Source organism: Dipodomys merriami, unplaced genomic scaffold, assembly GCF_024711535.1.
Source record: "Dipodomys merriami isolate MVZ:Mamm:240054 unplaced genomic scaffold, mDipMer1.0.p SCAF_42, whole genome shotgun sequence".
Taxonomy (NCBI): Eukaryota; Metazoa; Chordata; class Mammalia; order Rodentia; family Heteromyidae; genus Dipodomys; species Dipodomys merriami.
Window position 1 is genome coordinate 10,526,339 of NW_027205826.1, and position 14,306 is coordinate 10,540,644.

General features: G+C 54.2%; 1 protein-coding gene across 1 annotated transcript; it reads left to right on the plus strand.

The window, feature by feature from the left end:
* Window positions 1-3,284: 3,284 nt before the first annotated feature.
* Window positions 3,285-6,670, plus strand: Gpr142 (G protein-coupled receptor 142). Its single transcript, XM_069992831.1, has 3 exons — window positions 3,285-3,378; window positions 4,131-4,289; window positions 5,739-6,670. The coding sequence occupies exons 1-3, from the start codon at window positions 3,285-3,287 to the stop codon at window positions 6,668-6,670; spliced, it is 1,185 nt and encodes a 394-aa protein (XP_069848932.1).
* Window positions 6,671-14,306: the final 7,636 nt, after the last annotated feature.

Here is a 14,306-nt window from a genome sequence, read left to right on the forward strand (position 1 = left end):
GTGACGCTAAGCCACATGGGTCCCATCCCATCCCTCCTCCTTATATAGGATCCAGCACAGGGACAGCTCCCCCTTCCTGCTCGGCCTCCCTCCCCCCACCCAGCCTCTGCCGTGGATTGGTGGAAGCTGGCCCCTGCTGTTGCCTAGGCAACCACTTAAGCCAGAGAGTGGCAGCCCCAGGGGCTATTGTGCTGCCCTGGGCCCCCAAGGGGAGCAGATCGGGCACCCTCCTCCCCTGACTCTCCTTAGGAGACCCAGCAAGGCTAGTTCTTCCTCTCCTGGGAAGTTTTAGGCTCTCTGAAGGACAAGCTTAAAAGTTCCAAGATCACTGGAAGTCACAGGCCCCAGGGCCCCTAGCCCCTCTCCCAGCCCCCCAGGCCAGGCGTCAGCCCTGGCACAGAACACACTTGGCAGTGTCCACGGTGAGCCAGCTGCAAAGGAAGGGCCTGGAAGAAGCAAGGAATAGATGGCTCCAACTCCCATCCCTCCCCCACTTCCATTTTGGGGTAAGCTGGCTGTCCAGAGAAGAGGATAAGGATCTTGAATAGGACCCCACAGGGGGTAGCTGGGGTTATTTTGTGTCCTGTGTTGAAGGAAATTCCTAGCACGTTCTGGAGAGGGCAACAGACTTTTAGGAAAGCTCCACAGGGGCTATGACAACCCCCCCAACCCCTCAAGGTGAGCCCATGGTATGGGCAGGCTACCTTCCAGGGGATTGGCCCTCACTCTTGGTAGGCAGCCTGCCATCTTCCTGAATCTAGGCAGGGACCTGAGCCTTGGAGGCTAAGCTCCCATTTGCCCTTCCGCTTCCTTCCTCTTTTCTCTTTTCTTTTCTTTTCCTTCTTTTATTCTTGTGCTGGTCCTGGGGCTTGAACTTTTGCTCAAGGCTTGCACTCTGCCATATGAGCCACAGCTCCACTTCTGGCTTTTGGGTGGTTAATTGGAGAGAAGAGTCTCATGGACTTTCTTGCTTGGGCTGGCTTTGACCTCTGATCCTCAGATCTGAGGAACTATGATTACAGGCATGAGCTACAGGCACCTGGCTGCTTCCTTCCTTGTTTACATCTATCTCCAGATGTGGCACCTGGTCTCTATCGATTCCCCTCCTTGAAAGGTTTCTTTTCATATTTCTGTCTAATTTCAACCTTTTTCCTTCCCAAAGTCCAAGGAGACATGCAGCAGACCTTGTACCCCAGTCTACCCATAGGGAAACTGAGGCAGGTGCTAGATTATAGCCTCAGTTGGGTGATACAGAGGAGGGCTTCAGAAACAAAGACAATGGTGAGGCCTGGAATATAGTGGTAGGTGAGTGGTATGGGCACAGGTGGGTGCCATCCAGGCCTAGCTCTTACATGGAGTCACCTGGATTTTCTCCAGCCCCTTGTGGGAGAGGCGCCTTTAAGTCTGATGAGACCTGGCTCTGCGTTTCTCTGAGGCTGGATTGGGGGGTGGTAGTGCCTTTTACATCTCAGGGCCCAGCTCAACAAATTGGTTTCTGCCCCTCTCTAGTGCACAGAGACCCAAACAGCCCCACCTCTCTGTGGAGCCTGGGGGAGGGAGAGAGGGATAAATTGGGTCTGGCACCAGCCTCTTCCGGTTGGCAGAGCTAGAGCTGTCGGATCAGTGGCATTGCCTCCCAGCTGACCCAACTCTCATGCCTGGTTCTCCCTCAGCCTCATCTACTACCCCTTGCCCACTGGCCGCACGCCTGCCCTTCCTGAGGGCCACACCCAGCAAGTCAGAGCCTCCATGCAGCCGGACGGCCTGGGTTCCAGCACTGGTGCACCAAGTTCATCCAGAGGAGCGTGACCCGTCAGAGAACCCCTGACGCAGAAGATTTGTCTGGTGGTTGTATTTCTCCACTCCTCAAAACTATAAGGAGCGTTCTGCTTGATTTTGCTTCCCACCCTACCTGCCCACCACCCCGAGAGGGTCTTTTCTGGGAACCATCTCCATTGGATAAGGTATCTCAAGAACTGTAAAAAGCAACTGGAAACTACCAAGCTTAGGGCAGAAGGAAGGATGAGCTCTCTCTCTCTCCCCCCTCCCTTCCCTGTCCCCCTCCCTCCCCCTCCTCTCCCTCTCCTCTCTCTCTCCTCTCCTCTCTCCTCTCTCCATTGAGACTTGAATTTATGGCTTCATCCTTGCTTGTCTGATGCTCTTCCATTTGAGCCATGCCTCCAGTCCAGCTTTTGGTTGGCTGTTTTGAAAATAGAGTCTCAAGGACTTTTCAAACCTTGATCCTTTGGTTCTCTGCCTTCTTAGTAGCTAGGATTACGGTGGGGGTGGGGGCACTCAGCAATTTTTTTTTTTTGTCTTGTCATGTCATGCTACTGAGAAGCATAGTTCTGAAGGGGACCCTGGGAGCATTTTGGCAGGTGAATCTGACTCTCCCAACAGGCCCTTCACAGGAAGGGAGTCATGGGAAGAGGTGAGGCCTGAGCTGTGACAGTAGCTGAGGCACATCACAGGAAAGGTTGGTTCTCAAGCAAATAAAGCTGCCCTGGTCCATTGCCTCCCCTGATCTTAAAGGCCTCATTGAAGATATTGACTGAAGTGTTTAAGCATTCTAATAAAATATGTCCCTCAAAAACAATCACACAAAAAAAACCTGTCAGACAGGGTAGGAAGCCCCCCTCAGACATGGCTGGCTTTCCCCCCAGCTCCTCAAAAACAGCCAGGCCTCTCATTGTCATCGTGCAGAGAGGCAGCAGTGTGTGTGTCTGTCTGTCTGTGTGTGTGCGTGCGTGTGTGTGTGTGTGTGTGTGTGTGTGTGTGTGTGTGTCCTGCTCTGAGGAGATAGCACCTGCCCTGGTCCCACAGTGCCCCACGGGGCCCGCATGCTGCTTCCCCAGCCCTAGCCCCCTTTCCAGCCACCGAAGGCCTTTCAGAGCCTGTCATGCCTTCCTCCAGGGCGTGGCCACCCCTTGGGAGAGGCCCGCATGTGGGGTATCCTGAGCATCCTGTCCAGAGAGAGACCTGATCTCCCTGCTTGCCTCACTCTCCCTTCCCTAAGCCACACACAGATCCCTTAGCCAGGCCCCAGCCTCAGTCTTTCTCTTCTGAACCCACCCACCCACCCCCTTGCTTGCCTGTGCACCTAGGAGACCCTGCTCTGCTCCCGAGCGATCCACCAAGCCTCCGCCCCTGCGCATTTGCCCCTCCCTCTCCTTCCCCCTCCTTCCTCCCCCACCCCCACTTTCTGCACAAACAAGCTCAGTACCGCTGGAAGAATCGTGGGGGTAAACAGAGCTTGAGAGCGGAGGTGAGGGGCACAGCTGGTCATGCCGAGAGCGAGCTGTGGAAGTCCCCAGGAGAAGCCGCTGGTGACCTGGGGCTCAGGACCCAGGAGCATGGGGCTGGAAGGACCAGAGACAGGTAACTGAGATGCCGGGGCGTGGGGATGGAAGTCAGAGGGACGGAAGGAGCAAGAGACAGGTGAGGCCTGTAGACACGTGGGAGGAGGCTGAAGCAGGAAATGAATAGGAGAACTGGGCTTCGGCGTGGGGGAGGGGGGAAGCAAGGGTAGGGGGTGTCTCCCATCTTTAGCAGGAAATCAGAGGCAAGAAATGAAAATCTAAAGACACTAAAAGGATGAGTCAGGGGGTTGGGGCCCAAGCAGGTAGAGGGCCCTCATCCTAGATCCACCACAAGCCAGTGGAGTCACCTGGCCCTAGGGACTCAGTTTCCCGATCTGAATATTGGGGCCACGCAGCTGCAGCGGTGAGGTCCATGAAGAAAGTTGTTCTGGCTTAGGAAAGAGAGGAGCTTAGTGGCAGGCCCTCCCAGAAGAGGGAGCAGCTGTTATGTGGAGCTGAGCAGCTGCTGGGAGACCCGTTGGCTCTAACTCACCCAGCACACTCGTTAAAGCTTCAGTTGCTCAAGCCCTACGCCGGACCCTGTGTGTCCGCAATGCTGAAGACCCATGCGAGCAATGTAGCCCCCACCAAGATCTCCTTCCCACGGTGCAGGCCAGTGGGGTGGGCCGGGGGTGAGATTTCCACGGCCACAGAGACTGTCCTGAGTTCCCCCACAGAGCGGGGTTGAGCACAAAGACTGCAGTTAGGTAGGAGCTGCTGCTGCTGGGCCTGGTTAAGAACAACTTTAACCCAGCCCTTGGATCTTCCTAGTTGGCCAGCCACCAGTGACTCTGCTGCCCGCACCCAATGGGAGTGGCCCGGGCCAAGAGTTTGCAGGCCCCTGGTTGGAGATCCCGGAGCGGTCACCGTGTGTAGCTGGCATCGCCCCTGTGATCTACTACAGCGTCCTCCTGAGCCTGGGGCTGCCCGGTGAGTGGGAGCTGGAGGCAGTGATCGGAGGCTCAGCCAGACACCGGACCCTTCTCCTCAGGAGACCCCGATTCTCAGTGGTGCCTCTCTCAGAGACTCGGGATCATAGGTTCCAGGTCTCCCTTGGCCTTTACAGGGTATTCTGGCTCACTGGGGGAAGTAAAGTCTAGGGGAATAAATGTGAGAGGCTAGGATTTGAGGTCCTCAAAGCTAAACACAAGGTTAGCCCTCCCCGCCCCCACTTTCTCTGCAGCAGTGAGGTTTTGGATGGCTGAGTTCACATACAGTCATGCTTAGATCCATGCAGTGGATCCATCCCTAAGTGGTCCCGCTGCCTTCTGGGAGCAGGATTTGGGTGGGACAGGGGTTCAGGTAAGGTGGTCCAACTTAGAGATCTCCTCTAAACTGGCAAATAAGCTTGTGCCTGTGTCCAGAAGGGCCTGTGTCCTGCAGGTCATAGAATACCCAGAAAGGACAGAGAAGTCCCCAGCAGGAAGATACTGATGTGTGAGCTGACCCGGGTGGCCAGCCTGGCTCACAGCCTGGTGTGTGGATAGACAGGACAGGGCTGAGCTGGTTGGCCAGATGGGCAAAAGGGATATTTTGTTTTAGTTTTAGCAGTCCTGGTGTGAAACCCAGGGCCTCAGGCATACTGGCAAGTGCTTTACCACTGAGCCCCAAGTTGTAGTAGTGTATGTGTGGGGAGGTGGGTGTGGGTGTAGTGAGGCTTGAACTTGAGGCCTGGGTGCTGTCCCTTAGTTTTTTCACTCAAAGCTAGTGCTCTACCACTTGGGCCACAGCGCCACTTCCAGTTTTCTGGTGGTTTATTGGAGGTAAGAGGCTCACATACTGGCTTCAAACCATAATCCTCAGATTTCAGCCCCCTGAGTCATTAGGCTTACAGGTGGGAGCCACCAACGCCCAGCTCCAGGGTGGGTATTAAGAAGGATCTTGAAGCCAGGTGCCGGTGGCTCACACCTGTAATCCTAGCTACTCAGGGGGCTGAGATCTGAGGATTGTGGTTCAAAGCCAGCCTGGGTAGGAAAATCCCCACCAGAAAACCCGACGACACTGTGGTTCAAGTGGTAGAGCACTAGCCTTGAACTGAAAAGCTAAAGGACAGTGCCCAGGCCCAGAGTTCAAGCCCCATGACAGAAAAAAAGAAAAGGAAGGAAAAGAAAAGAAAAGAAAGAAAGAAAGAAAGAAAGAAAGAAAGAAAGAAAGAAAGAAAGAAAGAAAGAAAGGAAAGAAAGAAGGAAAGAGAACGGAAAAGAAAGATCCAGAAAGAGAAGTCATCAACACTGGGTTTTAAGAAGGATGTAGAAAGAGAAGTCAGCACTGTCCCCCACCCCCACCCCAACCCCAACCCAGTCTGGGCAACTGTGGGGAGGAGAATCTAGCGTTTACCTGTCTCTGACCTCTCCCCTCCTTGTCTCTGGTTGCCATCAGTCAATCTCCTGACCACAGTGGCCTTGGCCCGTCTTGCTGCCAGGACCAGGAAGCCCTCCTACTACTACCTTCTGGCGCTCACGGCCTCAGACATCGTCACGCAGGTGGTCATCGTGTTCGTGGGCTTCCTCCTTCAAGGAGCCGTGCTGGCACGCCAGGTACCCCAAGCTGTGGTGCGCACAGCTAACATCCTGGAGTTTGCGGCCAACCATGCCTCGGTGTGGATCGCTGTCCTGCTCACGGTCGATCGCTACCATGCCCTGTGCCAGCCCCTGCACCATCGGGCCACCTCGTCTCCAGGCCGGACCTACCGGGCCATAGCCACAGTCTTCAGTGCTGCCCTCCTGACTGGCGTCCCCTTCTACTGGTGGCTGGACGTGTGGAGGGACGCAGACCCCCCCAGCACCATGGATGAGCTCCTCAAGTGGGCTCACTGTCTCATCGTCTACTTCGTGCCCTGTGGGGTTTTCCTGGTTACCAACTCAGCCATTGTCCTCCGACTCAGGAAGAGAGGCCAGCGTGGGGCACAAGCCTGGAGGAGCAAGAGCACCGCCATCCTCCTGGGGGTCACCTCGCTCTTCGCCATCCTTTGGGCACCCCGGATCTTCGTTATGCTCTACCATTTGTACGTGGCCCCCGTCCACCGGGACTGGAGGGTCCACCTGGCCTTGGACGTGGCCAATATGGTGGCCATGCTCAACACGGCAGTCAACTTCGGCCTCTACTGTTTGGTCAGCAAGACTTTTCGGGCCACTGTCCGACAGGTCATCCATGATGCGCACCTGCCCTGCACTGTGGGGGCACGGCCAGAGGACATGGGAGTGGAGCCTGTGCTGAAGCAAGTAGGACTCCCCCAAAGGGACAGCAATGTAGAAGAGGGGCTCCAGCCGGGGGGCCTGGAGAGCTCAGGACCACATGTACGGGCACTTTAGTAGCGGTACCCAACAAAACGTCACCTAACCCCTCCTTTGCAACCTGGGGGAGAGGGAGAGACTCTCCATTTGGACGTGGCTCCCTGGCAGAGAGAACAACCACGTAGCTGGCTCTTAGATTAGCTTCACCCTGATTTCTGTTTCCTGCTTGGGGGCGGGGAGGGGGAGTTACAAGCTCCACAGGCACAAGCTGGTTGAGACAGTGGGGGGGTCTCTTGTTTGAGGGGTGTTTCCTCTGGCACATGATGAATATTAATGTTGGTTGAAGTAATGAATTAATGAATGGAATGGTTGGTGGGTGGATGGAAACCATTTCCAGCCCAGTCCCTTTCTTGAGCTTACCTTGTAGTCTCCAATTTAGTATCTTCTCTGACTCCCAGTGGCAAAGTGGGAAGCCAAAAAGACAAACATCTGCAGGTTTAGAGGCCCTGCCTAGGCCAGGGAGCCAGCACGTTTGACTGAGCAGTGGGAGGCGGCTCACTGGGTGGAGCAGAAGCCCCCAGGACAAAAGGGAAGCAATTGTCTCAACACAGACTGGATGTGCCCAGTCCTGTTTGGCCATCCTCAGGGAGACACAACCCCCTTAGTGTTAGCCATGCTGGTTGGATTCTGCCTTGCCTCCTGCTATGGAGTCATACCTAGTCCTGGAGTCCGCTACAGAGTCTGGAGTTGCAGGCTCTGGGCTGCCATTGAGGTGAAGAGGTGGAGTCAGCCTGGAACACCAGCGGCGAGGACTTGGTTGAGGGCAACTCCTGAACCTCCAGTCCACCCGCCAGGCACACACTCTTTCCCTTTGTGATGGGGGAGGAGATGGCTACCTGGGCTGTCTCTCCTCAGCCTTTCTAGGCCCTTCCTTGCCCTGGCCTGGGGACACAGCTGGGAGAGCTTAGCAAATGGAGCTCCCACCTGCTCCAGATCTTGGGTAAACACATTAGCTGGAGAGCTGGGGCCCCTTTCTGCTTCCCAGTCCAAATGAGCTGACCTTTTCCCTGAATGGCAGGTTCAGGCCCAGCCCCACTGGGTGGGAAAACCCAGGCCAAAGCGCTCATGTGCATTGGGCACACAGCTGGAGCAGAATAAATGCTCAGCTTGCTCCACTTTTCACGCATCCAGACAGAGGGTTTCAGCTACTGCTCAGAAGATAACATGAATCCCCAACTTCTAAGCCACAACTCTCCAAAAGCAAAACTATTGTCCCCAAGTGTGTCACAAACACACACAGTGACACACCCTGACCTGAACTGATGAGGCGATTTCAAGTCTTCACTGTGGCCCATAGTGAATATCTGTAGTTCTGCTCTCTGGGGGTATCGGGGTATGTGGGGAGGGGTATCAGGGGTGTGTGTGTGTACACACCCTTAGCCATACCCTACTAGAGTAGTTCTACAGAGCGTAGGCCACATAGCACCTTCCTCTACTCTGGAAATACTGTGACTGTCAAGGCACCAGTGTTTCTGATTACCGGGACCTGTAAGAACACCTGCACAGGCTCTAGGTTGCTTGAAAGGGTAAGACATGGAGACTCCCAGGGCGCATGCGCAGGTGTGGCTTGGATGGGCATGGTTATGGGTCCCAAGGTGCATTCGCAGAGGTATGCTGGGCCATGCAGGCAGGGGCATTAGGCTGTGCTTAGGAGCAAGGAGGTGTGAATAGAGGCAGCCAGGGAAGAAGCCCTCAGGGAGGGGGTGGTGCTGCCCAGCCCAGTCACTTGGCTTGCAAAGAGCCAAGTCCACCCACACAAAGAGGCTCTGGGAAAGAAAGCAAAAGTTGTCTTTTGAGACAGAACCAAATGGAATACTGGGTTGCAGGCCTTCTGCCTCCTCTGTGAGAAATCCCACTGAGGCCATGGCAGGGGGGGGGGCATCAAGGCCTTGGCAGGATGCTCTTTCCACTGCCTGACAGGCTGTCCCTCAAGAGTCCTGTGCCTGGACACTGGTGAGACCAGTGACTCCCAGCAACCCTTGGGAAGGCACCTGTGAGGTTGGTAGTTTTATGTCTTCTAACAGCCTGTGTACCAAGTATTGTAGCCGTGTCACAGACAGGAAACTGAGGCACAGAGAAATTAAATGGTAGTCTATAGCCCCGAAGCCGATCGAGGACAATGACTCCCCCACTCCCCCCATCCATCTCAGGTATAGAAGACAAAGGAAGGACATTCTCAGGATGCTTTGTATGGCTTAGAATATTCTAGTTTCCAGCTTAGCTGACTGGGCAACAATAGCCTATCTCCCTAATGAAATGTATTAGTGTCTGAGTACATCGGGTGATACCTACAGTCCTGGCTGTTCTGAGGCCTGAACAGGAGGCTGCCTAGAGCTCAGGAGTTCAAGACTAGCCTCAGCCACATCATGAGAGCCCATCCCAAAATATATAAACAAACTGCTTTAGATAAGTTTCTTTTCACTTTTTTTTTCTCCTCCCTCTCCCCCCTTTGGCCCTACAATGCGGTTTATACTCAGGACCTTGTGTTTATTTCATTTCTCAGAGCTTCTCATTTTCCTTTGTTGTTTCCGATCCTCCCCCACCCCCCAACCGCAGCTGTCATTCTGTGTCCCGACTGCATTATCACAACCTCAGCTCGTGCTTGGATTTCTCTCCAATGGGTACCCAGCATGCCTCACAGGAACTCACTGACTCACCGGTCGCCTCTGCCCCTCTGACTTCCAACATACTCCAATTTCCCCCCTTGAGGGAACTTTTAAAACTCCTCCCCTCCCGGTTTTTGTTTGATCTTAGCACATTTTGCAGTAACAAAATACAAGAGCCTGGGGAACTTAGAATTTTATTTGGTTTACCATCAGAAGGTTACAAAGTCCAAAGCAAGGAGAGAGATGATGAGACAGAGCAGGTATGCCAGCTTGGGTCTCCTTTCTTATAAAGCCCCTAGCATCACTGTGCATTGGCCCTAGCCTCATGACTTATTTGGTCCTAAATAGGACTGTGGGGACTGTTTCCAACATGTGCACTTTTGGGGGACACAATCAAACCACTGCATAGTCCCCAACAGACAAAACAAAAGCCTCCACTGCTGTCCAGGATCTTTCAAAGGAGCTCAATAAGATGTGGTTGTTTCTCAATTCCTAAAACGTGACAAGGATCTCACTTCCCTCCAGGCCAAGCCCAAGGGAACGGTTCATCAATGGCATGTGGGCGTGGACATGTAATTGGGTAGAGACTGGCTTATGGAGAGACCTTGCAGTCTTTCAGTACTCCAGCCCAGGGGAGGGAATCCCTAGAGAGCAACACAACGTTCTGAATTAAACACTGAGCTAGGCTATAGAGATGTTGGCAAAGTCGGTGTGACATTTTTACACGCCCAGACTTGTATTTCAGTGTCCTTGGGGGGAAATGAGCTCCTCAGTGGGTTTTCCCGACTCCTTGTGGGGCTCAGACAGCAGGGGGCGCTGCAGGACTGGCTGGCTGGGAGATCCTTACTAGCAGCTCGGAGGAAGGCCCTTTATTGGGATTTGTAGGAATATAGAAGTTGGTGCCGGAAACAGAGCCTGCCCCAGGGCCCACAGCCAGAAGGAATCACTAGTTGGGAGAGTGACTCGCTTCCTTTGCCTTCACCCTGAAGCCATAGCTGCCACGTTGGGTTTGGCAGGCCTTGGGGACTACTAGTCTCTCCTACCACTGTGCTGGATCTCCTGTATGTGGCTGTGTGCGGGGAGAAGGGGGGCTCTTTCATTACCCACTTCCCTCCCTGTGGGTGAGCACCAGTCAGTCCTCCTGCGGGTCTGCCTGTGGGAGCTTGACCCTCCTGGGTTTCATGTTGCCTCACCCCACTCTAGTTCCACTAGGAGCCCCCAAACCAGCACTACCTATCCTCAGCTGTCACCAGGGTGCCCTGCCTAACAAGGGCATTTAAATCCTGGCAGTGATCCTGATCCTCAGGGGAGGGGATGGAGAGACCAGGAAGGTGAAGAGAGAGGAAGTTGCCAAACCTCCCATGAGTCATGCGCAGAGGTGGACAGAACCGTGGGGGGGGGGGCAGGGCCTCCACCCATCTACCACTATTGTCCCCAGAGCAACTCCCTGAAAAGAGGGGGGGTTTGTCCTTTACCTCACCCCACACATGCACACACCCTTACCCACGGCCTCAGGCCTCCATAGTCTCCACCTCCATCCCAAGTTGGGGCTTGGCTTTGCTAGGCAGCTGTTGTGAGCTGGAATCTGGCCTCCACTTTCTCCTCTGACTTAGCTTTCCCTCCTTTGGTCTACTCGGGTGGGTGGGAGGAACAGGGAGGCAGAGTCTGTCTCCTTTCCACAGTAATGGAGAACCCTGAGACCTCATCCACCTGCTAGGCCTGGGCAGAGGGTCCTCTTCCTAGGGTGGGGGGGGGCATCTCCTGCCAGGATGCTGGTGGGGGAAGAGTTAACTCAGCCTGTGGTGGCTCCTTCCAGACTCCTCCTGAGGTATATTTAGCAGGCACAGCAGGGCAGGGCAGACAATGGAGGAATGCCAGGCTGCCCCAGTTACCGCAGCCCTTCTCAAAGGGTGGGAGCCAGAGGGTGCTTTGAGAGCTGGAGGAAATGGGGGGCGGGGAGGGGAGGCATGGAGGTGGAGGCAGGGGTCAGGAGGAGGTTCTGAGGAGGCTTTAAGTGGAGGATGTAGTCTCAGGGAGAACTGAGGACCAGGCCTGTTCTTCAGGGACCCAGTCTCTTGGGGACTGCAGGAGAGCGGGCTGGGAACAGAGTGGCAGGGTGTATGGGACTGGGCGGGGCCATCTGTAGGAGCCCCTTGTTGTGGTGGTAGGGTCCCTTTCCAGTCCCTCTCCTCCTCCCCAACCTGCCCAGCTGTGTCCACTTCAGGACACAGGGTCTGCACCCTTCCAAAAGAACCTAAGGATAATTCCCCACATCGTAGCTGCAGCCCCCCAGGCTGCTTCCAGAGACAAGGGGCTTGGCCATGTTGGCTGATCTCTGCACGGCCCTCCTTTCTTCCTTCTCCCAGGTCAGTGGATGGAATGGAGAAGCCAGATCTCCAATGGCCTGCTGCTAGACTCAGAACTCCTGACCCTGGAGCCCAGGCTGAGGGGCTATGCCCCTCCAGGTGAGGCTCTTCCAGCCCACAGAGACTTGATTTACCAAAGTGAGCTGCATGCAATCTTTCCAGAAATAAATGACCCAGGGACTGCCTACCTTCCGAGCCATGCCAGTCCATCTGGGTTTAGTTTGTGTTGACTCCTCCACCCTGGAGAAATCACTGTCTAAAACCTTCAGCCTTCATCTCCCCCCACCCCCTTTTTTTTTTTGAGGCAAGGGTCCTTTCATGTTGCTCAGGTTGGCCTTGAACTCCCAGACTTAAACCATCCTCCTCAGTTGCTGGTACTACAGATAAGAAAAAAAAAAATCATTTCTAATCTGGGTGCTGCTGGCTCAGGCCTATAATCCTAGCTACTCAGGAGGCTGAGATCCGAGGACCATGGCCCAAAATTAGCCTAGGCAGAAAAGTCCATGAGACTTTTGTTTTGTTTTGTTTTGTTCTGGGGGGGGGGGGAGGGTCCAGTCGTGGGGCCTGAACTCTGGGCCTGGGCGCTGTCGCTCAGCTTTTCAGCTCAAGGCTAGCACTCTACCACTGGAGCCACAGTGCCACTTCCAGCTTTTTTCATTTTGCTTATGTGGTGCTGAGGATTCGAACCCAGGGCCTCAGGCATGCAAGGCACGCGCTCTACCACTGAGCCATCTTCCCAGCCCCGTCTATGAGACTCTTATATTTGGTCATTGAGCAAAAATCCCAAAAGAGGAGTTGTGGTTCAAGTGGTAGAGTAACAGCCTTGAGTGAAAAAGCAAAGCAGGAGCACAAGAGCCTGAGCTTAAGCCCCAGTACTGGCAGAGAAAGAAAAGAAAAGAAGAAAAGAAAAGAGGAATGAAGGAAGGAAAGAAGGAAGGAAGGAAGGAAGGAAGGAAGGGAAGAAGGCAGTCAAGCCTTTTGTGTGTGTGAATGTGCAAGTCCTAGGGCTTGAACTCAGGGCTTGGGCAGGACAAGAACCTGCTAGTAACTGAAGATAGAATTGGAAGGATGCGCTTCTGGAATGTATAGGATTTTGTTCTAGAAAGACGGAGTGGTGGTATTACAGAGAATGGACAGGTATAACAGGAGACCAGAGACCTCTTAGGAGGCCAGGAGGAAATAAAGCACAGGGGAGCAGGGGCAGCTGGGATAAATGGTTCCAGATGTCTTTGCAGGCTGCCATGAGTCTGAGATCCAGGGGCAGGATGCCCACACTCTCTGGGATCCTTCTGGGGAGGGGAGAAGGAAGACTATAAAAGACACACAGGTCGGGGTAGAGGGGTTCTTTTCATCCCGAGGGGAGACATAGGCCCCTAACAGATCTTTAATGCATCTTAATCTGAGCTCCCAATACTAACAGGGGTGGGGGGCTCAGCACCCCCAGACCCATTGACCAGCCAGTGCCGGAGGGGGGGGGGGCTGAGCCCTAGGCCCAGGGGTTTCAAGGTATCCCTCAAGGTTTGTGATGGGTACGTGGAGGTGGCTGGGCAGAGAGAGGCGCCACCCTGACGGGCCTGGGCGCCTGGCTCCGCTCTCTCATTCTCCTTTGGCTTGTCCCACTTCTAGTCCCAAGGGTGCCGGAGCCTGTCCCTATGGGGCTCACGTGGCTGACTGTAAGGAGGCCGCCCCAAACCACCATCAGAGCTGGGACCAGAGGCCTGGAGTAGGCTTGAGGTGACTCTGTGAGTGCATCTGTTAATGATCCAATCTTTCCACCTTACATCTCTTAGGTTCTGTGTGCACGTGCATGCGCATGCATGCATACACACATGGAACCCAGAGCCTTGTATATCAGTACTAGGTTTCCTATCTGGCCTGGCCATGGCCCATTTGTGCAACCTGTGAGTGTCATCATAGGTTTTCAGGCAGGTGGACTAGGAATCAGAATGGTTTGTTGGCTTGGCTAAGATCACAGAGCTGCTAAGTTTCCGCACATGAACAGGCTCTGTGAGCTTTTATTTCTTGTGTGTGGGGGGGAGGGGGGAGGAGTTCCAGTCCTGGGGCTTGAACTCAGCATCTATGAGCTGTCCCTGAGCTTCTTCAGCTCAAGGCTAGCACTCTACCATTTGAGCCACAGTGCCACTTTTGGCCTTTTCTGATTACCTTATTGGAGATAAAAATCTCAAGGAAAGCCCTGACTGACTCCAAACTCCAATCCTCAGATCTTAGCCTCCTGAGTAGCTAGGATTACAGATCTGAGCCACCAGCACCCAGCTGCTCTGTGACTGTGTGTGTGTGTGCGTGTATGCACGCGTGTGTACACACACTGCTACTACACTTGAACTCAGGACCTTGAGATCTCTCTAAGCTTTTTTGTTCAACATGCTCTACCATCTGAGCTACAGCTCCCCTTTCAGCTTTTTGGTGGTTAATTGGAGATAAGAGTCTCACTTGGACTTTTCTTCCCAGACTGGCTTTGAACCACAATCCTCACATCTCAGCTTCCTGAGAAGCCAGGTTGGAAAGGACATGGGCCTCAGGAAATGTGACAGACAGAATTCCACAATGATCCCAGGTCTCCATCCTTGTCTAGGTATGACATCTGTGTCTCCACAGTACAGAGAAGTAGCGATGGCCGGGGGGGGGGGCGGGGGGATGACCTGCTGCTGGTCCTACACTGTC